The sequence below is a fragment of the Saccostrea cucullata genome, unplaced genomic scaffold, assembly GCF_032062105.1.
Source record: "Saccostrea cucullata isolate Sc308-1 unplaced genomic scaffold, CSIRO_AGI_Scuc_v1 ctg2109, whole genome shotgun sequence".
In the NCBI taxonomy this organism is placed as follows: domain Eukaryota; kingdom Metazoa; phylum Mollusca; class Bivalvia; order Ostreida; family Ostreidae; genus Saccostrea; species Saccostrea cuccullata.
Genome location: NW_026924046.1, coordinates 69,178 through 92,962, shown reverse-complemented (window position 1 = coordinate 92,962; position 23,785 = coordinate 69,178). Strand labels below are relative to the sequence as shown.

The following is a 23,785-nucleotide window of genomic DNA, read 5'->3' as shown; positions in this document are numbered from 1 at the left end:
AAAGATCAAATTTTAAAAAGTAAACGTATAACACGTAGAACAATTTTTGAAAAAAATAAAAATATGTGCCCGGAAGGGAAGAGGGCTTGAAAGGGTTAGTATGTGAATGCTTAGTTCTAGGATCAAACTTTGCTAAGTTAAAACTTCTGTCCAAGTCCTTTGAAAGTACGCAATTCCCAATCCTCCCGCCCCTCCCTTTTTGAAGCAAAAAATATAAAACACTGAGAGTTGAAGATAGGGCGGCGAAATTATTTCATTAGTCAATATAGAGGCACAACTTAGGAAATGACTTAGGAAAATTTTAAGATAAGATTGTTTTGTGAAACAGCTGTGACAAATCATAAGAACTTCCTAAGTTTTAACTTAGGCATATCTTAAGTTATGTCTTACGACATATCTTAGGAAACGTTTGTGAAACAGGCCCCAGCACGCTAATCAATACGCTACACAAGTCCTGATGAAGTGTAGCATTTTAATGATGTTTGTGATATGACCATTGACTTGAGGGTCATAAAATTATATTTTTAAGGTATAGTGGGTCTTTGCTCCATAATTTTTTTAAGCGAAAATATGTATGTTTGTATGCAAACTTTGAGGATTACCTTTCAAAAAAATGGAGAGAAGACCCACTCATAACGATTAATAGTGTTATACTGTGAAAAAATGACTCGTTTTGTCCTTTTTTGTGTGTGTATAATACTTCATAGGCAAATAACTTCAATCTTTATGAGATTGGTGCAAGTTGTAGAGATTTTACATAAAGTATACTTTAATGTTAGATGGAATATTGAGGAAAATTTTGATATAATTGAGATTTAATTTTTCACATTCATGTTTCTCGCGTTATGGGCTTATCTCTCGTCATATTCACCCATCTCCTTTTAACCATACCATTATATTTGCATACTTTCTGTTTTTTCCAACCATGAACCTGCACTCAAAAGTTCCATTCATAATACAGAAATAAATTAATTTTAGTTTTTGAAAGTTCATCAGGACATGAACTATGACGCTTCATGCTGCCATATTTTATGAAGAGCGTATGCTCTTTGTTAAAACGCACTTAAAAAAAATTACACACTGTGAAAAGATTTTTCAAAGTGTTTTGATTTGGTCCCAAATTTAACGCACTTTGCAAAATTTCTTTTCAAAGTGCGTTAATTAATGTCAATCATATGAACGCACTTTGAAAAAATGTGTGTGGCTTGTTCAATATTGTTATAAATCTTGGGATGTCAAATAATTGAACCTGTTTGATACATGTAACTCTTCGGTGATGAGGTCACTTCAGGATGTCAAAGTTAGTGATTTTGATTTTTCCATATTTTGATTTTTTTCCCTCTTAAATGTTTCACTGTCCTTCTTTTTTTCAGTTTGCATGCATTCTATGTAAACTAAAATTTATTGAAAGTTTTTAACGTCATACCAGTTATGCAAATACATATATTTGGATGTAGCATAGGCATCTGTACCTGGGGATGGGGGTAGTCACACAAATGTTTTGCAAAGATATACATAATATAGGCATTGAAAATTGGGGGGATCAGCTTTCAATTTGCTACCGACGGCTATGTACAATGTATATAAGAAAAAAAAGAGTTGAAGTGAGAGACCTTCTGCTCGTCTTCTCCTTGTTTTCAGTGAGGTTAGATGAGTACATGTAAATTAAAAAGGTTTTTGAAAGATATAATCATTACAAGTTGATTCTCTCAATAACTAAAATCTATAAGTCTAGAATTTTTTTGTTTTATGCATATTTTTTTTTCAAAGTGCGTTAAATGTCCCCATGGTAAAAAATGTTATGTGCACTCTGAACGCACTTTGCATTTTTTGTTCAAAGTGCGTTTTTTTTTTCAAAGTGCGTTGCCACACGCTTCATGATAAATATGCTGGCGAGAAGAGTAGTAGTTCACGTATATCAGGAATTTTCAAAAACTAAATTCATATCTGTCAGTGATATTAATATGATTTTCTGGTGAGTTGCAACAAATTATGCCATTTAACTGTCATTTTTAAAGCAAAATCCTTTGCACTATAGTTTTGACGTGAAGCATGTTTATTATGACGTAACAATGGAGACCAGCTTATTTATGGTAGCTCATGAGAAAATGAATGGTTCGGTGTTCATAAAGAATCATAGTTAATTATCAATTTAATCTGAAGCACAGAGATAACATTTCTTTATCCAAAAAGTACGAAACTGATTTTATAAAAGCTCCTACCAAAATATAGATAGCATTTTGTTCAATAAAAGAGGTCAAATATAACTAAAAGCACTTTATTACAGATACAGACCCGTTCAGTACAATGGGAAGAAAATGGATAAAGATATGCATGTTGCATACACGTTCCAATATTTGTGGATATAGCGTATATCGCAGTTCGGTTATTAAGAACATTTTTAAAAGATCCTCTTGAAGATTAGGAAAAAATTAAAATAACTCATTATTGATTCTTTAGCCAGACTTTAAGCATTAAATTGAGACAAAAACGTACGTAATCTTTCATGCAAAGGTTGAACTTTTTTTTTTAAATTCCGTTAATGAGTTTTTGAGACAATGTATTTCAAATATTGTGCCACAAAACTTTAACGTTTTAAATATCCTTACCTGAAAGACCGTTACTACGGTTGTATTATTGCGGGGTAAATTTGAACTCATAAAAAGCAACACAATTTTACATCCATAGATGTTTAATTATTCTAAAATTAAATCATAAGGAATTATTCTAATTCTTTGCTTTGCGGATTATTACGTGTGAACTGACCCAAACCAGATTATACTTGATAATGTGGCCATGGATAAGTGTCATTCCTTAAATAGATAACTATAAAATATTCAAATTTTATGTTTGACTTCAAAGTTGCAAGTATCATTATTTAAAAGTTAACAATACGTGACTCATCTAAATATGAAATAAAAGTTTAAAGTGGAAGCCTCTATTGATTTTATTAATCACAGATAAAAGCAATTATGATCAATATTTTACGCATGTTTTTGTTCTACGGGCTGTTTCTCGGAGATGGCTTGGACAATCTTCATGAAACTTTCCTCAAAGACGATCACTGGCTGTAATTGTATTGTGTGGTCATTCAGTTTCAAAATGGCTACCATTGCCATGGAAACCTGCAAAAAAGCGACGAATTTTGTCCAAGAGTGTTGATCTCTCTGGTCCCTTGGACATTCGTCATGAAAGTTTATTGATTTAATAATTAGTATCTGTAATTGTGCGTGTTGCATTAAAAAATTGCAAATTGTCAATAGTTGCCATGGAAACAGGGGAAAAGAGAAAATTCTTTAACTTTAATTTTTAAATCAAAGCATCATAGGGACTGATACGAGTTGATGGTTGTCCAAGCTTAGCTAATGGGTATTGTTTTAGTGATGAAAAAATGAAAGTCTTATCCAGTTCGGGCGACATACAACCGTTCACGGTAGCTCAGTCGGTAGCGCGCTCGCTTCGTGAACGGGAGGTCGTGAGTTCGCATCTCGACCGCGACTGACCTAAGTCGATAAAAAATGGGTAGAAACTGTTCCTTCGCCATGCGCTCGGCACTTTGAAGTGAAAGTTGCGGGTCCTTCGGATGAGACCTTAAAAACCGAGGCCCCGTGTCAGCAGCAGGTGTTGGCACGATAAAGATCCCTCACTGCTCAATGGCCCCGAGTGCCGAGTAAAGGTCAAAATTTGAAGCCCTTCACCGGCATACGGTGACGTCTCCATATGAGTGAAAAATTCTCAAGAGGAACGTTAAACAATATACAATCAATCAATCAATCGGGCGACATACATGTACGCTATTGCTTGCAATAGCAGACGTTCTAGTTTTTTTTAATTACAGTTGTAATATTACCACATACATGTATATAACAGGAAGTTTAAAATACAACGCAAATGTTAACTACGATTTCTTCCGGGATAAAGAATTTAATTTTTTTTCAGATGAGGATTATCAGCATTGCATTTTTTATCAAAATTTATCAACGGGTAAGACTAAAATATGAATGTATTTAACATAATGAATGCTTGATGTAATTTGTGGTTGTGGTCGTCTTAAAATATGTAACATTTATTTGAAGAATAGATTATAAAATATGTATTTAAAAAAAAAATTAAAATTGTAGTTTCAACAATTAAATGTCAAAATTAAAAAAAAGAAAACAATCCATTTAAAACTGCTTTAACACAACCTAAATTCTTAAACAGCACTGTGATTGGGCGAATTTAAAACGGGGCAATATTGTTAGCAAGTGTAAAAGGGCGAAAAAAACATTGAGCTAAAATAACCTTGCATACAGTATTTTCATAAAAACTAGGGATGGCACTTTGTAACCGGTTAAATCGGTTGGAAAACGGTAATTGGTTAGGTAATCTGTAATCGATTAGTCATGAAAATATAATATTTAGTGGTATTTATGGCTCCCGATATTGAGATTGGGGGTAATTGTTCAGTTTGTGTAGTGTTACGTTTATTTAGACTAGACAAAGCTCAATCAGCTCAAACAAAAAAGCCTATGCCCTTGCACTTTTGGTGTAAATCACGAATACGCTTATCGTGCTAGCGATATTTTCCACATTCCTTGTCCCTGTGCAGCTTCAATGCTACTAGATAAATTCATATTCTATACAAATTGTATTTAATAAATTATTTTGTTTTAGTTTTAATGATTATTAAAAAATTAGCGACGATATTATATTTATTTAAGCACTTTTGTTATTTTAAACCAGTGAATCTCGTCCTCTTGATCACCTGTACTGCGTTATTTCAAGGCTGATGACGTCATATTTGACGAGTGGCTTTCTTCTATTACTCAAATGTATTGCTATCAAATATTGCAATTTTACAAGATTTTTATAAATAATTGATAAAATGAACAAATCTAAGATGTTATTTACGCATCACAATATCATTAAAGTCATATACGCTGTATGAACCCCGAATTTTGTGTGAAACAAAATGATTAATGATTTAAAACACATGAAGTGTAATGAAAAATAATTCTTTCCACAAACTTGTACTATAGATGTCGTTGTAATAACAAAACAATTAAACATATCTAGGAATTAAGAATTCAGTCTTTTCATGAATATTGATGAAGGAAGTGCGTAAACAGTAGGCCTATATATAGAAACACATGTCCACGGGATATCACAGACAACGAGGTATGTTGCATTTTGACAACAATTATTAATATAAGGTCAATATGCGTCATAACAGAGAAGATGGTTGATACTGAATACATTAAAAGATAAGTACCATTAAGAGAAAGACGCTTGCCATCCACGTCAAAAGTGAGTAGTATCTCAAACGGCCTACCTTGTTTTCTTTGTACGCCACGTGTATTTATCAATCTAAAAGTAGCGACGGCGTCACGTGATGGATTTATTTAAAAATAGCTATTTTTTTTCCTTGCAGGATAATAAATAATTATAATTTGATAACTTCGTAACGCGTTTAATTTTAATGGTGTAATTTACAGTATTTTCGTAACTTTTATTGATAAACAAATGATATCAATTTCCAATCGTATTTTAACTGGCGCAAGTTATAGCGTGTATACTTTTAATTAAATCTGTGGCTTGTTAAATTATCCGTGACGTCACAATTAACTTTCTATACAGTATACGAATTTGAACTCTGACCTTCCTTAACATAGCTGAGTTACTTTTATGTTCATCGGTCTTGGTTATTTCTTTAAAAGTGGATCAGGTGCATTCATTACGAAAATAAATGACTAAGGGCTGTTTATGACAAAGAAATCAGAAGTATACTGTTTCAAAGACTGGAAGATTGTCAACTTTCAGTATACAGAGTGCTTTAGTATAAGAGCTACATTATTCATATGCGGGAATGTCATTTTCAGTTTGTGAGTATATTATGTCGTAATTCGTTTTTTGATAAAACTTTTATAATATTGCTGTGTTTATATAGCGAGGAAAAACTTTTTTCTCAAATTCAAAAATTTAAGATTAACAGTACTCACTCTAGACGGATCTATTCTCTTTTCTGAAATGTGAAATAAGAAAACTTTAACGTTTATGTAGAAATGAAGTACTATAATTTTACATTGCCATTCAGTGGTCATGGATAAAAACAGTAAATTATCATTAACAATAATTTTTGAATTTAATCAAAGATGCTGCCATGGTAACTGAAATTGAAATTTCTGTACAATTATTTAAGATGCTATTCCGACAGTTGTTGTCTTGTTGCAGTTTACCCACAAAAAGAGACAATCAAGGATCCTTATTATATTTATATTTTCTTGCAAGTTTCAAGTTCAACTGCTACTTTTCATTGCCTTCGTTACAAGTTCAAACCAGTAGAGCTACACTCTCGACAGAGACTTCTGGTTTCTTGTTCATTGAAATTGAAATCTTAAAAGTTTTATATGTACGTGTAGTTTTCTGATCAAGACTGAAGGCAAATAAAATGTTGTTGTTTTTCTTTTTTATTTCTGTTGTTTTTAAAAACATTTTATCTATACGGAAAAAAACTTCTTGAAATTTAGAATTATAAGATTAGTCTGGACGCATTGCTGATAACCGATAAGCAATTATATATTTTATTGCCATGTGCTTTAGAAATACTTATCACTGTGCATTTGTTTTTACTTTTACTAAGTACCTAGTTTGTAAGGATAAAGTGACAGTGCATATGTCAATCAAACGCATACCAAAATAAGTAGTTTTAATAATGCACATTAAAAATTCTAAACACTCTTCTATTATATTTAGAAGTGAAATGCTCTAACAGTCGCATCAGTCAATATATTAAAGTGAAATCATTGGAAAATATTAACTTCAAATCTCGGTTCCAGACCCACCAATAAATATTGACAATTTACCTCGTTATGAATATTTGTTTGCATACCTTGTTTTGCTTACGTTGTTGCACTTTTAAGACTATATCTGTAAAAACAAAACAAGAAAACTTTAATGAAGCTTACGAAACAAGAATAATACGGGATGACATCAAATAAATCCTTTAAATCAACAAATCACAAATAAATTTATTGTATTTCCAACTAAGTTTTTATTCAAATTAAAGTTCCTTTTATATGTAACAATCTTGAGACTTACAATATGTAACCACTATAGTTTACATAAATTTTATAGGATTATATTTTAAATGAGTTTAGAATGAAGATATTCAAGATGCTTTTAAATATAATACTTGCGGTACATAACATTTTACTTGTTATTCACTGTTTTTCAACATTAGGGTTTGTATATTTAAGAGGCAATTTGAAATATACAGTCAATCCGGATGTGTTGTGGATGAAGAGTTGTTAAGTTTCTGAATATAAACAAGAAGAAGGTACTGATTGTTTGCATAAAACAAGGATGAAATTATATATGCTTAGTGGTTACATTTCGACGACTTTCTCATAATTGCCGAGTACAAACAATTTGTTCCTTAACACAATGACTTACTCTTTATTATTTTTACATTTTTTTTAAATTTAGATTAGGAAGGATGTGTCAAAATGAAAAAGTGTAAATCATCGCTGCATTGCCTGTTCTGTTTATCACTTCTGGTATTGAATGGTAAGTATACTTTTAACAATGTGAAGTAAAGTAGCATTTTGTACATTTGAGGATATTTATATAAAAGAAAAGATGCGTTATCCGAAAAAGCTCTACTTTTCATAAGAGGATTATCTAATACGAAAGGCATTTTAACGAGATAATTTTGTATCCCTTTGTAACAAACGAATTATCTTATCATGAGATATATAGCCGCCTCATGCTATATGCTATGGCATATCAACATTGATTTAACGTTGAATCAACGTTGCCCTTAAACCTTGAATTTACGTTAAAATTTGATTACATATAAAAATTGAAGCAATTAATGTTGAAACTTTAGCGTTGTTTCAACGTCAAATATTTGGCATAATACTGATGTCATGATAATGTCAAAAATATGGATATCGAAGTTTTATTACATTTTCATGGATACACGCTTGTTTTATTTATTATGACACACTGTCAAGTGTGTGCAAAATATTTATGTTTAGACCATAATGGATTTAATTTTAAAACTCAAACATTTACAATAGTAAACGAGCGTTATCTCGTAAAGTTCATCTTCAACGTTGTTTCCACAAATATCAATGTTGAACAAACGTTGAGCATTGATTAACCATCAATTGTTTCTGGGAAATATAAAGTAAACAATGGAAATGAGTTTTTCATCAAACCGCTTCGCTATGTGTAAAAAAAACATTTCTTTTTAAAAGATGGAGAATTGAAATATTTTGAAAACTTATAAATGAAAATCGAAATGTCAATTGCATACCAATAGTTCTTTATGATTTTAAGAGTTTTTGTAGGCTATATAACAAATAAAATTAAAATTTTGACACATGTTGACACATATAAAAAAAAATGTGATTTTACTTTAAGAATATAAAACACATAAGTTCTGTGCAGTAAATATTTTTTTTGTGAAATATCACCCGTCGTCAAAATTTGACTGAATTGCTACGCTGGAGGTTCTGTTTTTTTTTTCTAGTAAAAGTTATAAAGTTTTATATATCAAAAATTTTCTTCCGACCTATTTGATTCAATGAATTTACAAGAAAGTAAAATATATTATGAAATAATGACTGAGCATGCAGGCTAAAAATCTAATTAAGAGAAAATATCAACAAAATGAGAACAAATTGTGACAGTAACCTTCTCCCATGGAAAGTGATAAATAAAAATAAAATTGAAAATCTAAAATACTGAGGACGAGGGAATTTATTCGGAAACGTATAGGTACATGTATTTACACTTGTGTGAATTAAACCTGTACCTTGTCTTAGTTGATGTTCTTACTAGGGATGTCAACAAATATTCAAATTTTAGGTGCATATCGACTAAAATTTCTATTGTCGCTTATTCGTTAAAAATATATTTCATTAAAGTGACTTTATGAATTTAAGGCAAACTGGGGTCAGTTATTTTAAGAGCATTTATGACAGTAATTAAATAACGTGTTTTCATTTTGTGATAATAATTTCATACAATCATTGATTGTGATTACAAATTTTCATATTTTAACATTTATCCCAAGCTCTCGCTCTCTCTTTGTGAAATACACTCTTTAAATGTTTACTGTATTGTCAAAAATCACTGAGGGCATGGTTTTATTACATTGGCTTCAATTATGGGGTACATGTCCAATGTTATGTAAAGAAAGGGCAAATACGAGCGTTTGATATTAATTTGCATGAAAGTAATATATAATTTTGAAATTAAATACACTCGACATGATGTACAGTTTTATTGTAGACGACTGAAATTCTATGTATAATGTGAACAAATTGTGAGAGTTAAATATAATTTTAAACTAGTTTGCAAAAGTCAAACAGAAAATCTAAAATATTATTAAAATTTAACGTATATGTACATGTATTTACACTTGTGTGAACTATACGACTTAGCTTTCCAAGTAAAATTGACATCCCTACATGTAATAATATGTTATTTCATTATATATTTTTACACATATTTTGAATTGTATCATTTAATGTTTTTTGCAAAATTCACAGTACCGTCTTTAATTTGATTGATTTTTTTGCTTTAAACTATTTACAATTAAAAAGATATAGATAAAAGATATTCATTTAATTTATTATTACACAGCAAGAGATTTAATCATTTCAGCCTCATGAGGTCAAATTTACATGTACGGTTTCTCTGTCCCGAAAAGTGACATTCAAAATTGTGAGGTAAAGGGTTTAAACTTATGATAGTTTGGGCCTGATTAAATAATTATTACCGTTTATTTTTTGTATTTTTTTGTTTTGGTTCAGTTGTAATCTCGGCTTACGGGTACCCTGCATTACAGTGGCTGGAATGGAAAAATTTTATAAAACTCTAAGTGAAATAAAAATGTATTGAACTGATACCAAAGTATAGAACTTGGTATTTTGTCCATAGGGATATGGGTTATAAGCTAATTGTTTATACACGTAATAAGCAAATAACTACAATCATGACATTGCATGGCTATGCTGTTCCAGGGTGCAACTTTCTAAAATTGGAATATTTGGGCCACGGGTGACAAGTACTGGTTGGGGTACGGGCTGTGTTTGATTAAACAGTCAAATTGCAATAATTCTTTAAAAACCAAAAAAAAAAAAAAAAACTGTGCACATGTATGTGTGAATAAAGATAAAGTATAGTTATGTTGAGCAAGGTGGTCAAATTTATGATTGTATATGGCTTCTGGAACTGATGTTCAAGGGTATGGGGCGGATATCTTTGAACATATCGTAAATATGCATTTAATTATTTGAAAATGTCTTCTTTTGTACTAAATATTCTAGCAGATACAGATGAAATAAGAAATTTTGATAGCTACATGAAGTATAAAATGTATTTTTTACAGCTTTAATGGTCGAGTGGATTTGTAATTTAATGCGAGGGGAATAAATATTCAATAAAATATTAAATGTCATTTTTAGACCGACAAAAGGTCAATAAGTGAAAAGGATTGTACTGAATGTACCTTGGAAACACTGTATTTTATGCATAAGCATTATTGTAATATTTGATGATAGTGATGGAGTGTAGTTAGCACTAAACATACCTGTCAGGTCAGTCTCTGAGTTGTTGATGTTTACTCATCTTGATATTGTGTTGAACCCTGATCATCCGGATTCCCTTTCCTTTTGTATATTTTATATATTAACCATTCCATGGTTTAAAGGTCCATATTAGAAACTGGTCAATATATGTACCAATTATCAACAGGAGAGAGAGAATGAATACACTGTCTTAATAGTTTCTAAAGAACCCTCAGAGTATGACATTTTATTAAATTAAAAAAGATGACATAATTTTTCATTTCAAGATAAAAAATGTTTATTTTTATTTTTAGTTGATATCATAAGTATGTATTGGAATTGGTTTGAGGCCCAGCAATATTGCAGTAAAAACAATGACACATTAGAATATAACGTTTCTTCAAATTCAACAGTGGATTTTTGGTCTGGTGTATACAAACGGCATTCATTGTGGATAAAAATGCTGGGTAAGCTGTATTTGAGAGATAAAGAAAGAGAGGAGGTTTTATTAATATCTGCAAATGTCAAAATCAAAATGCTAAATGCATTTACCAATTCTTTTTATATGGAAAGATTTCAGGTAAGGTTCATTTTATTTAGGCTGTTATGATTCAAACGCAATACAAGACTACGAAGAATTTCATATGCACTATTTGTCAGCTGGATTTTGTCAAGAAATGTGTACAACTGTAAATTCAACCATTTTTGGAATTAAGGTATAAGTAGGATTTACAGAGAATATAATCCCAATTTTTCTATGAGGTCATTTTGAAATATGTTTGCTTGCTCTTTCCCGACAACTCAGGTTGGTATGTAAGTGGCAAAATATTTTTTTATCAAAAAAATTACCATATATGTTGACCAAATGGGAAAATTTCAAAGAAGCATATAAACTCCCAGTTTTGAATTCTGGAGATATTATCCCATTAATTTAGGTAAATGAAGAAGTGGTTAAAGATACGTCTGAGAACTGAGATACAAACTGAGAAAATTTTATGTTTTATTGCAGAAAAATAAATGTGTGTGCTTTAAAAGTCCAGTTTTGGCTGGATCGATTCCATCCAACTTCTGTAATGAATCATGCAATCAAGATCAAGACGCAAGTGTCGTTCAATTCTCAGAATGCGGTGGATCTAACGCCTACACTTTGTACATTGCAGGTAAATAACAATACTGAAGAATGGTGATTAACTTGATCTATGTAGCAAACTTTGCACAATATGTTTGTTTTGCACTTATGCCGTAGCGAATTTTGTGCAACAATCAGGAATATCATAAATCTCCGTAACATGTTCAACACAGTCATGTGACATTACAAAAATGATTTAAAATAAAACCTGATTAAACTATTATTTCAAGTTGACTGCATTTTCAAACAAGGATTACATATTAAAATAAAAATCTAGCTTAAAATATAATGTATATTTTGAAGACATTTTAAGCTTTCGCACAGCCTTATAATAACTGCAAAATATCGCATGCACGTATTGTAATATTTTTGTAATGTATAAAAATTAACCTTTTACTATATATTTATTTCTTCAGCCAGTTGATAGCAACTTGATTGTGTGGCTTACCGCATTTTTCTTTGTACATAATTAACACTGAATAATTACCTTTTTTAAACAAAACATTTTTTTAGTTAGAGCTTAATGCTTAAAACTTGTTTATACTGATGAATGGGTCTTTTTTAATATTCATATATTTTTGGATAATACTTATCTTTGTCTTACACCATGCTTATTCAATATAGATAAATTGCTTTTATTACCAGTATAAAAGACCCTTTGTCGATATATTTGCAAATAATATTAAGTGTAATTTGTGTAATAATTACTTCATTAGGGTAGAGTGTGTTCTTTTTAATCAAGATTGTGGTTCCTTCGAGAATGTTGTCGCAAAATTATTGAATAATATAAGCACTTCGTAAAGTATTGCCCCACAGTTACATGTAAATTTAAAATGATGGAGAACCCTGGGTCAATTAACAGAAAAGCATATGTTGTTCTATAAAGTTTATATTTATTGCCTTGTTAAAGTAATATGTTTGTATAATAATTTCAGATTTGATTAAAATATTTTAAATACTTAAATTTGTAAGTTCCTTTTTTCTTTCTTTCAAGTCATTATTTTCCTTAAAATCTTTGCACTCAATGTGGAGAGATCTGTCTGAAAGTATATATTCATACAGATTAGATTTAGTTGTTGGGGTAAATCGAGGAGGTTGTAAATAGTCAATGGTCATTTCTTGTTCATATAGATACACCAGAGTCAACAAATTTTACATCAGCTGAATCTGATAGAAAATCAGCCTGTCTTGCAATCAACTGTGGTACTAACAAGACGTTTTCCATATCTTCTGGTTGTTCTGAGTCATATTCCGGAGTCTGTGAAGATAAAGGTAACCTTTTTTTCACATGAAGAAATTCTATGCACTTTTTTGTTTCCGATGTTTTTTGAAAATTGAAAATTTGAGAGAGCTGAAAAATTTGACATATACTCAGCACTCAGAGACATTCAGTAGTGAGGGATACTTTTCGTTTCAGCATCTACAGCGACACAGTACCTTGTTGTATAAAGTCCGGTCTCTACGTCTCACAGTAGGATTCGAACCCGCAATGTTAGGATTACCTACTTACTTCGCGAATCTGGAACAGAAGCTCTTTCACTGAGACACACAGGCGATTAAGCTCTTTAAATTCGTGAAAGCTGTTTCGTAGAAGCCCACTAAAAATATTAATCGTCTTTTTTATCCATTAACTATTTTTAGTCGTAATAGCTTTTAAATTATATTTTCAATCTAAAACAGTCTTCATATTTCATTTCCAATATTTTGTTTCTGTCTCTTTTGAAGGATATCTCGGCTGTTTTGAAGACCAGCCGTCAAGAATTTTGACGGATGCGCTTACACGTTCGAATGAAATGAATGTAACAGAGTGTAAAAGAATATGCTCAGAAAAGAAAACAAGATACTATGGTGTTGAGGTTACTAAATCTAATACATACATAATCTAATACATTCAAAGTTAAGGTAGGCAAAAGACATCAGAAGAAATACATGCAATTTTATTCTACTTTATAGAATTCAGATGAATGCTTTTGTGGAAACGCACTTAGAACAAGAGAAGAAAAGCCTGACGGCGAATGCAACAAGAAATGCAGTGGAGATAATAGTCAAATTTGTGGTGGACGGTGGAGAATCAATATCTACAGAAATCCATACTACAAAATAGGTTGCTGTACAAATATTTTACTGCATATAGGCCCATAGACCGCAAGGAAATGGGGGTTATCTTTCAGTAGATGGTGGTTCCCCTCATTTTTTGATTGTTTAGGACTTAGGGATGGGGCAGGGGCTTTCATATTTTTATTTAGATAAAACTGTTGAAACAGGCCTGTCGACGGCATACTGAAACTTCTTTAATTATGCATCTTTAGTTTGAATTAAACGGTAGCAGCTAGGTTGTGGGTGCCCATAGGAAATATGTCTTAAAATATTCCGAGAAAATCAATATAATTTTGATATCTTTTTTATTAGCATGAGTTTATATTTAATGGGAATTGCACTAATGCATATGTATGTATAGGTTCTCAACCGAGTTCGACCAAAGTGACTTTACGTACAGCAGCTGTATGTCACGTGACATGGTTAAAATTAGAAAAAAAGATATGTACGGATACAAAGATCGTAAAAGTTCAACAATATACAGATAATTTTTCACCAAGAAATTGATTGTGTTTTCTTTAAGACAAATTTCTTAACCTGAAAAGTGCTGGGAGCAACTTTCCCTTGCACGATAATTATATAAAATGAAGCCGTCTCTTTAAAAACCTCGTGCATTTACTCTATACGCATTAAAATAATGTAAAAAAAATTATAGACCAAATCAACAGCGCACAACTTGCTCCAAGCCCTTTTCAAAATATTAGAGACAATAGGTACATGTGTACAAATTATTATAATTTATAGGTAAGCGGATATCGTTGAACTTTTGAGATTTTCGAGGGGTGTGTGCATGTAATTGTAAAACGTTTGTGTATAAAAGTGAATGACTGCGGCTCTATAAGAGACCTATTCGTTATCAATTCAATAAGACTTTAAAATATTAATTAATGCATTCAAAAATATGACTCAATTTTAGTTAGATTACGCTTATTTAGTTTTAAATTTCACATTTACAAGTTGCAATTATAGCTTGATATGACGCATCAAGTGCAGAGAAACTGCGTGCCAAACTAGTCTGTCAGTATCTATCTGTACAGCGAGATCAAGTTGGCTTTAATTCTACATTGTAATGTCAAGATAATTTGCACATGAATTTATGTTTACAATAATTAGGAGAAATCACTGTAGGTAAAAGTGTATGAAAGGGAAAATAATTATTTATTCGCCGATATTGATTTGTGCAGTTTCATCAAGACGTCAAAATCGATCTCCCGAAGCTTTGCATAGACTGATCTACCTTTTGCGGTCCTTAAAAGCTGCAGTTTTAAGATAATCTCTATAGTAAATCATTTTTCTCATATATTTCAAGTATATTCTCTGTTAAAACAATTAAATACATGTTTGCAGCGATATACTTTCAGGTTGCTCTTGATAACATTTTTTTTTATGATTCGGCTAAAGGTATTTAATTGAATCTTTCAGGATCAAATTTTTCATTCCCATTCTTCTCATACATATAGAAATTTTTTTGCTGAAAATTCATATTGATGTTGTTTTTTTTTTCAATTTTCAATGATTTTCTTCCCTGCGTATTTTTTAAATTAAACTCATGACAACATTGTATTTTCAAATCAAAATTTAGTTTCCCTTTGCATTATATGACCTGGTAAATTCTAACGTCCGTTTTACACCGTCCCAATTGAAGATGTCTGCATGTATTGCAATCAGTGAGTATTTAAATCAACCTCCTCTGTATGTTTATCTTGTTAATACATCTTTCAATTAAAAAAAAAAGATTTTTCAAAAAAAATAAATGACCATTGCCAAATAAATGAAAGAGTCTTGAGTACAAATGTAATGCAAATAAATCGTTTAGTGAACCAAGCTTTATTCAAGTTTCGAATTCCCTGATCTCTTTTTCTGCATAATATTAAAATAGTACCGTAATTCTGTATTTATAACGATATAAGACTACAAACTATTACCTGCGTTACGGAATATGACGTCATCTTTATAACGTTTCATTTCTTTAAATACTTATAACGGTTTTTGTACTAATAGTAATGTAGTTTTTAAAAGAAGAAATATTACCTTTAAATTATAAGTTTTATTGCAATTACAACTAAACTGATTATAATTTTTCCGACGTTATTATTGTACACCAAATGAAATTTATTGCAGCGAATAAGTCGTAACAGATTTTTTTCTAGATTTACTTTTCAGTGGCCAGAAAAGCTTATGCTGTAGTAAGGTTACGTCATCCGGCAATCTGCACAGGATGAAATTAAACCATTCAGTCGACGGAATGGTAACTGAATGTCCACTGAATGATCACTGAAAGGTCACTGAAAAGTACCTTACCCGTGCCTTTTCTGTGATCATTCACATGATTCAGCTACGATTCAGTCGACTGAATGGCACATACAGTGACCTTTCAGTTATCAATCAGTCGCATCCTTTTATTGGATATTCAGCTTCGCAGCACTGTTATGGCCTACTATGAGAAATCAACGGAAAAAAGCATGCAAAAAATGGGGACCTTTTTAAAACTGAATTTATTTTAATTAAGCTGTTTTATTATCACAGAACACAGATACTACTTGAAATAGCATAGTATAACCCACTTTGTGCTGTATGAGGTTTGGTCCCATCGATGGACAGTCACGTGATGAAATTTCTATATTGCAAGGGCATACTTTAGTTGAAATAAAAAATTCAAGTAATTATTTATTTCTGCATACTTTGTAGTTTCTGAAAAGTGCTGCTGCTTTGAATAGAATTTGCGTTTTAATAGTTAAATTTTCAGGTAAATAAGCCAGTGTCGAAAAATGTTTAACTTTCACCAAATATTTTGTGTACTTATAAAATCACGCTAAGAAAGCAGCAGCACTTTTCAAGTTAAGAAAAATATCCTTAATCTATATTCAAAAAATGGTTAAGATTTATTAAGTGTATGCTCTTGCAAAGTGCGATTTTATGAGGCATCTTGATGTAAAATATGGTTACGTAACCTGTACATAAAAACACGACATAATTAATAAAATACATTCTCCTGATAGTTAATTAATAATCGCACTAAACAAAGGATATGCATTGGTATTAATCGGCTATTTAAAACCCGTAAATGATATGCCGTTTAATAATAAAACGCATTTTTCATTGTTAAAAAAATCCTCAATCTGCCTCTCACAGCACATGAAATACGTCATTTTTACCAAAATGACGTCATGTTTACAAGTTCATCGCGATCAGTGCTTTGTCTATATCCAGCTCCATGGGATTTAACTAACAAGTTTTTTTAAATGCATTGATAAGATTTTTTTGTTGTTAATTATGCTAATTCAGTTAAAAAATGCAAACTATTTCATTTTCAGGTATAACGAGAAATACATAAAAGTCATATTTTTGTGTGACGTCACAGCAAACTTTTCCCGTATAAATTAGGCCCCGCCCCCTTATTCAAGCCTTATCAATGCTGCGTATTTTTTTTTTTTACATAAACATCCTGGTATGACACAATAATTATTACATTTATCTAATTTCGAATAAAAAATAGGATAAAAAATTAATCCAAGAAAAAAAATTGCCAACGCCCAGATTCGAATCCTGGTCTCTAGCATGAGAGTCTGTGACCTTATTAATTATGCTACGACTTCTCTTTGATTATTAGAGACTTAAAATCGATCAATGTGTAAAAAATTTTACAACACCGGTTCACCTGAAAAATCGAGGATTGCAATGTGTATATATCTTGTATATAGTTTGAATATTCTATGTTAATTGCGCACATCACTTATCTGGATGATGACACTTATCAGCTGTGACGGGCAACTGTTCCTGTGTCTAAGATTTGAGATCGTTGTAAATTATCTAATCTAGAAAATTAGTAAAATGATTTTAAAACAATTTCATTCAAAAGGTTTAAATCTATATACATGTAATTAAGTTTCTTCCACGAGGGGCTTTTATAAATCAAGTTAATTTATTTAAAAACAATGTCTTTCAAACGCTAAAATATGCTGAGGTTTTGACAAAAGAACTATATGCGGTATATTGCATATATTTGCCCCCACAAAAGTCAAATTTTGAAAACTTACTGAAATGTGCTGAATTCAATAAAATGTATGAGAAATATAAGATAAAAGAAAATAATATTATAGTTTCAAAGCAGTGTATTTACAATTTTTGTTCTTATGACGTCACAAACTAGTCCGATTTTATATCCTTTTTCAGAAAGAAGACAAAAATGGACAAAATTTCAACAGTATTAGCTTTAAAATTTATAGAGCGCATGTGTGTTCAGGAACAATATTGACATATTTCATTGATATTATCATTCTACACATTATATCAATATATCAATCCTGAACACACATGCGCTCGGTGACTTTTAGTTAAATTATCGACGAAAAATGTACATTTTTCTGTAAAATTCATAAAAAACTGAAATTTACGTCAAGTTTGTGACGTCATTACGTACATATGACGTCATTACTTATGAAAATATTCAGTGCTTTGAAGTCAGCATATACTCTCCTGTTTAAGAACTTAATTAAATATATCTCCATCAAAGTTTGATTTGGGGGGCAAATATTGGTTATTACCGAATAAAGTTCTTTATAATATTAAGGTTATTCCAGAAAAGGTGTAAATAATATTATTGTCTCTTTGTTAAATAATTGAAATTCCTTAAAAAAAGTATCAGTAGTATAGGGTGTGTTGGTGTGTTAGATTGACATAAGAATAATGAAATCTATATTTGAGCTACATGTATAAAGATAAAATGACATTTTTTCTTATTTATATGAAAGAGTTTTTTTTTTACTAAAAACTTCGATTTTTTCTCAGATTAACTGATTGCTTAATATGCATTTAATAGCTTGTTAAATTGAATATATATCAGCGAATTAGATATTTACAGAAAGAAAAAAAAATTAACTTATACAACATTTAATTAATTTTTGATTCGACTATCGGATCAATATCTTTTAATCACTTGAAGAATTATTTTTTTCTAAAACAAATAAGAAAATAAAAAAAATCATTTTGAATTAGTCTCTTTAAAAAAAAATGGTATTAATTATTTAAACATATTTTGTATCTATAATCACAGTTTAAGAATTTAGTAAACACTTTTTAAAGACAAGTAAACCTCAAACCGTGCTTACCAGTTTAAGGTACCTGGATTTTATCACGACAAGAAAAAAAAACCAAATTAATGAATCAATTCAAAATATTGTGACGGAAAAATATCTTATCATTAACTAGTAAGCCAGTGAATAAAAATCGCATAATTGACTAAAATATATCACTGAAAGGTGACAGAAAGGTAACTGAAAGACGACGGAAAGGTCAATGAAAGTTGACAGTAAGCTCACTAAAAGTTGACGGAAATATGTGCACTGGATGGTGACTGAAAGGTACCTGTAATGTAACTGGAAGGTTACTGAAATGTATGTGCCATTCAGTGGCTGAATGGCCACTGAAAAGTTACTGAAAGCCGCCTTTCAGTTTTAACTGAAAGGTCTTATTTCTTCCTGTGTTGTTTGTCAGTCCGTGTATGCCCGTAAACCATTTTTCCAAACGTTATTCCTCATACCATTTTGACTTCATATCCAAACCCATTGTTTAATAAAAAGGTGTTGGTACAGACGTACACTTCATGGATAAGAAAATACATATTTCGGTGTATAGGTTTTCGATTTTGACCAGCGGCGTTGCAAGTTCACTAATGTAGAATTTTCAGTAAATTTCTTTCAAAAGGCCATTCTTACAATGCACTAGAGCTTCAGTATCGTCAAGGACCTTTTTCATTAATAAAGAGGAAATATTTTGTGCACAATCAAAACATTAGATATAAAGTAATGTAGAACTGAGCCAGTTAGTTTTGCAAGCTCAACTGAATTCAATAAAAATCCACCTGACGTAGAATGGAACATTATTTCTATTCAAGATAAAAGGCTGAATTTTCCCCCCTAAATTTTACATTATTTTTTTTAAAACAAAGAGTCCAATGAACAAAGTCTTCAAAGTCCAGTTACAGCGATATTAGAAAAGGTCTAATGTTATTTAATGAAAATTGATGGTTACATGTACATTTTGTTTTTACAGATAAAGATGCAAAACAAAACTGGAAAAAATCGATGGATTGGTGCAAAACATGGTCCCTGCCTACTTACTTATACGGAAATATATCATTGATCAACGCCTCCCTTGCATGCCGAGCATTGTTTAGAACAAGGAACGGCTCATCATGGCTTGGCATTGCAAAGGAAGTTTATATTGGATATGATAGAGGTAAACGGTTTATTTTTTTAAAACTACAACGCGGGGTAAATTATCAATTTAACGTGAAGCAGAGAGATAGCATTTCTTTATCCAAAAAGGACGAAGCTGACTTTATAAAAGCTCCTTCCAATATATAGGTAGTGTTTTGTCCATAAAAGAGGTCAAATATAACCGATAGCACTTTAAATCTTTCTTGTCAAAATGCTGAACGGGTCTGTATCTGTATATATATTACAGATACAGACCCGTTCAGCATTTTGGCAAGAAAGAAGTTAAAGATAAATGCATGTCGCATATATACGTTCCAATATTTGTGGATACAGTGTATATGGCAGTCTTTGATTAATAAAAGCATTTTTAAAACATAGACTTGAAGATCAGAAAAAATAAACATAAGTCATTATTGATTTTTCAGTCAGTTTTTAAGAATTGAATTGAGACAAAAACGTGGGAAATATTTTATGTATAGGTTGAACTTTATTTTTAATTCCGTCAATGAATTAGAGATAATGTATTTCAAATATTGTGCCTGAAAACGTTTTATGGTAAATTATCTTTTCCTGAAAGATTTCTTTCTAAGGTCATACTTTTCCACAATGTATATTAAGGAAATAACTGTCTAGTTGAATAACTTTGTTTTTTTTCATGATGTGATCAATCGAGTGGCTTGCGTGATAATTTGAATAAACGCCTTCATTAAATTATCACACAAGCCAATAGACTGATCATGGTCATGACATAAAAAAAAACTGACGGTTATTCTGTATACATACATGCTCTTGATTCTGCCAAACCACGTGCTACAAGCCCCGCTTATGTCTCTATTTGTACTGCCCCGCACATGATTTTTTTAATTGCGACTGTCTATAAACCAATACATAGTATATGTAGAAATATAGTATATTAACTTTTTGTTGTTTTATCACGGACAAAGACATGCATATGGGAAATATAAATATATTTGAAATAGAGAACTCAATTACACTTAACATCATAGAAAGTAGTTTTCACAGACCCCACTTTAATACGCTTTCTGACCTAATGTTTTTAAAACTAATGAGCAGTTTATTTTATTTTATTTGATATAATAAATTTGGAAATTCAGTTACCACTTCACTGTTCTTCAGGCTAAAGATATACAGTTAATAGATGAACTCCTAATTAATAGTTAATTTTTCTAAGAATAATTGTACAGGTGTTGCTCTTGACGCCGAACACAGACGAACCTTCCTGTATTGTCAGAAATGTAACCACACTGGTTGTGAATTTGTCGATTGTTTCAACAAACTGAGTTATGTTCTCTGCCAAAAGGTAAGTGTTTATTGTTCATATGTTTGGCACTGTAAAATCATATATTTTCATAGCTAGGGTCAATTTTCATCCTTCGGGGAAAAGTATTTGTTCATAAAAATACCATTTAAGATTATCCTTTTAATGTGTACATTGAGTTTGTCCGATTGCTAGATATCATTGCACACTGTTCGTTATCTCCATATCCATTATCTAAAAAAAGGGGAAGCATAAATCTAATAAGCGCCAAAAAATAATTTTAATCTTTCTTTCACACTAAAAAGGCACAATTCAGTTGCAATTTATATACACCGTTTTGTTGGTAATTGTGTGGTTTTGTAAAGAGACACGTATCCCAATGTAAATGTACCAGAATAGTACATGATTTTAAGTGCCTCTAGCCGAAATTTTGATTTTACATGACAATAGCAATAAAGGACACCCTGGCTTACTTAAGGGTGGGTCTTAATGAATGCCATATGCTGCAAGTCTGAATATACAATGTCTTTAAACGTATATTTTTGGATCAGATTTCCTGACATGTATATTCTGGAGTAGACTTCTTGACACTTATATGAGTACATTCTGATCTTTCTGCTTCTTACAGACCTTGTTAGTTGAAACCATTACTGTTGTTTATGCTACAAATGGAATTTCTGATCTCACCATTCCTGAAGGTAAACATATTTGCACTTCATACCATCAGTATGATATAAAATCAAGATATACAAAACATGTCTATGTCAAACGTTCATCTAATCTTAATTCTTAAAAAATCACTCTGTAATAAAACAAACTTTTACTAAAGAAAGTTCCCACAGTTTTTTTTTTCAAAAAAATGTTTAAGAAAATATCTGATCAAGAAGCTTTTGGAATAAGGCAAAATAACTGAGGGTTCTTTCTCTGATATTATTCTGATCAATGGCGTAATTAACGGAAGCCCTTTTTAGCCTCTCAGAGAGTAACGTGCATGTATCTGTCTATGTAGAAATATCATACCGACCTACAAGGCATTTTATCCGCGTGACATCATTTAATACAAATATATTCTTTGCATAGTTTAAAAGATAAAAATATTTCTTGTACTCATTTTTAAAGAATTATCTATCCTATGAATATAAATTTTCGTCAGGACATGGACTAAAGCAATGTCAAATGGATTTGAAGAGTGAATTTATATCTAGTAAATAACTTTACTTTTGTTTACTTTGAAATAAAGAAACATCATAAAAATGTTGTTATAAACAAAAACGCTCAGTTTGGGATGTTTTTTTTATGAATGCTTTTTTTTATTTCAGATCCAGGAAACCTGATTACTATAATTGCTATAATTGTGTCCTTATTGGTATTCTTTATTTTTGCGGGCTGTTTGGTAATGGTCATCACCATTTTTATCCGGTAGGTACCCGGTATATCACGTTATTTGCTTTAAAATTCGTTTTATCCTCTGCTTTAAGAAGCTTTTTTTTTTTTTAAATAAAATAATTCTTACTTCAATTATTTTTCTGTTTTATTTATTTTACAGCAAGAAGAAAACAGGAAATGAAGATAGAAATGAAGATAGAGAGAAAAATATTCAAAAGCTAAACATCAATGAAAATTGTTATGTTAATGTGAATGGCGCTCAAGGAATGATGGAAAATTATTCTGAACAGAGACTTTCATCAAACGATTTTGGCAAACAGGAAAACACTGTGCAAAATTTAGATGAACCATATCGGGAAACATTTGATGGCGTCTATGATCATCTTGGGGATAAGGAAACTAAACAAAACAAGAACGATAATGTTTATGATCACGCCCATTTTGCTGCCGAATCAGAGGACGGGGTGTATAATATTAGTACTAATGGTATATCACAAAAAAAATCTCAAGATGAGGCACTTATGATCATGCTGGGTCTTACTCAGATTATGGACAGTATGGTGGACAAGTCGAGAAGGTGGAGGATACTTACTCCAGACTCCAGAGCGGACACTAAGAGGATACGAATAAGTGTTTTTTTCAGTTAAGAAGGGACCTGCGTCATTTGACCTCAGGACATTTTCTTTTGACTAGGCATCACATATACTTTTCTTAGATATTTGCATTTGACTTTACACTTTTGTGCAATACATGCAATTTTGATATAAGCTAATTAAAATTTACATATGAGCATTTGGACACATGTCATGTATCACAAATTGGAAATTTTTATACAATTTAAAAAAGAATAATCCTCCTCCATATTTGCTTTATAAATAGTAATAATTTTCTCTCGTTGATTGATAACCTAAAAGATCAATAGCAATCTCATAATATTATATGGGAATTTTTTCTCAAAAAAATAAAGCAGGCATCTTTTAAGGGGTCTTAAAGTTAGGCATTATTTGAATGTCAATTATAAATTACAATTCCGGATCTACGTTTATCAGGGTGCTTTCAGACTATTATACGTTTGGTTTTACTAATTCAGAGTAATTAAAATTTATTTAGTAAT

General features: G+C 31.0%; 2 protein-coding genes across 2 annotated transcripts; both read left to right on the top strand.

Annotated features, from left to right (window-relative positions):
• Positions 1-7,410: 7,410 nt before the first annotated feature.
• Positions 7,411-12,983, top strand: LOC134265544 (uncharacterized). Its single transcript, XM_062747764.1, has 5 exons — positions 7,411-7,548; positions 10,877-11,029; positions 11,163-11,278; positions 11,572-11,722; positions 12,823-12,983. The coding sequence occupies exons 1-5, from the start codon at positions 7,488-7,490 to the stop codon at positions 12,981-12,983; spliced, it is 642 nt and encodes a 213-aa protein (XP_062603748.1). The 5' UTR covers positions 7,411-7,487.
• A 474-nt stretch (positions 12,984-13,457) lies between these two features.
• Positions 13,458-23,512, top strand: LOC134265547 (uncharacterized). The gene is made up of 7 exons (XM_062747766.1): positions 13,458-13,547; positions 13,645-13,795; positions 19,840-20,025; positions 21,212-21,327; positions 21,914-21,983; positions 22,605-22,704; positions 22,832-23,512. Exons 1-7 carry the CDS (start codon positions 13,485-13,487, stop codon positions 23,316-23,318), a joined length of 1,173 nt encoding a protein of 390 aa, XP_062603750.1. The 5' UTR covers positions 13,458-13,484; the 3' UTR covers positions 23,319-23,512.
• Positions 23,513-23,785: the final 273 nt, after the last annotated feature.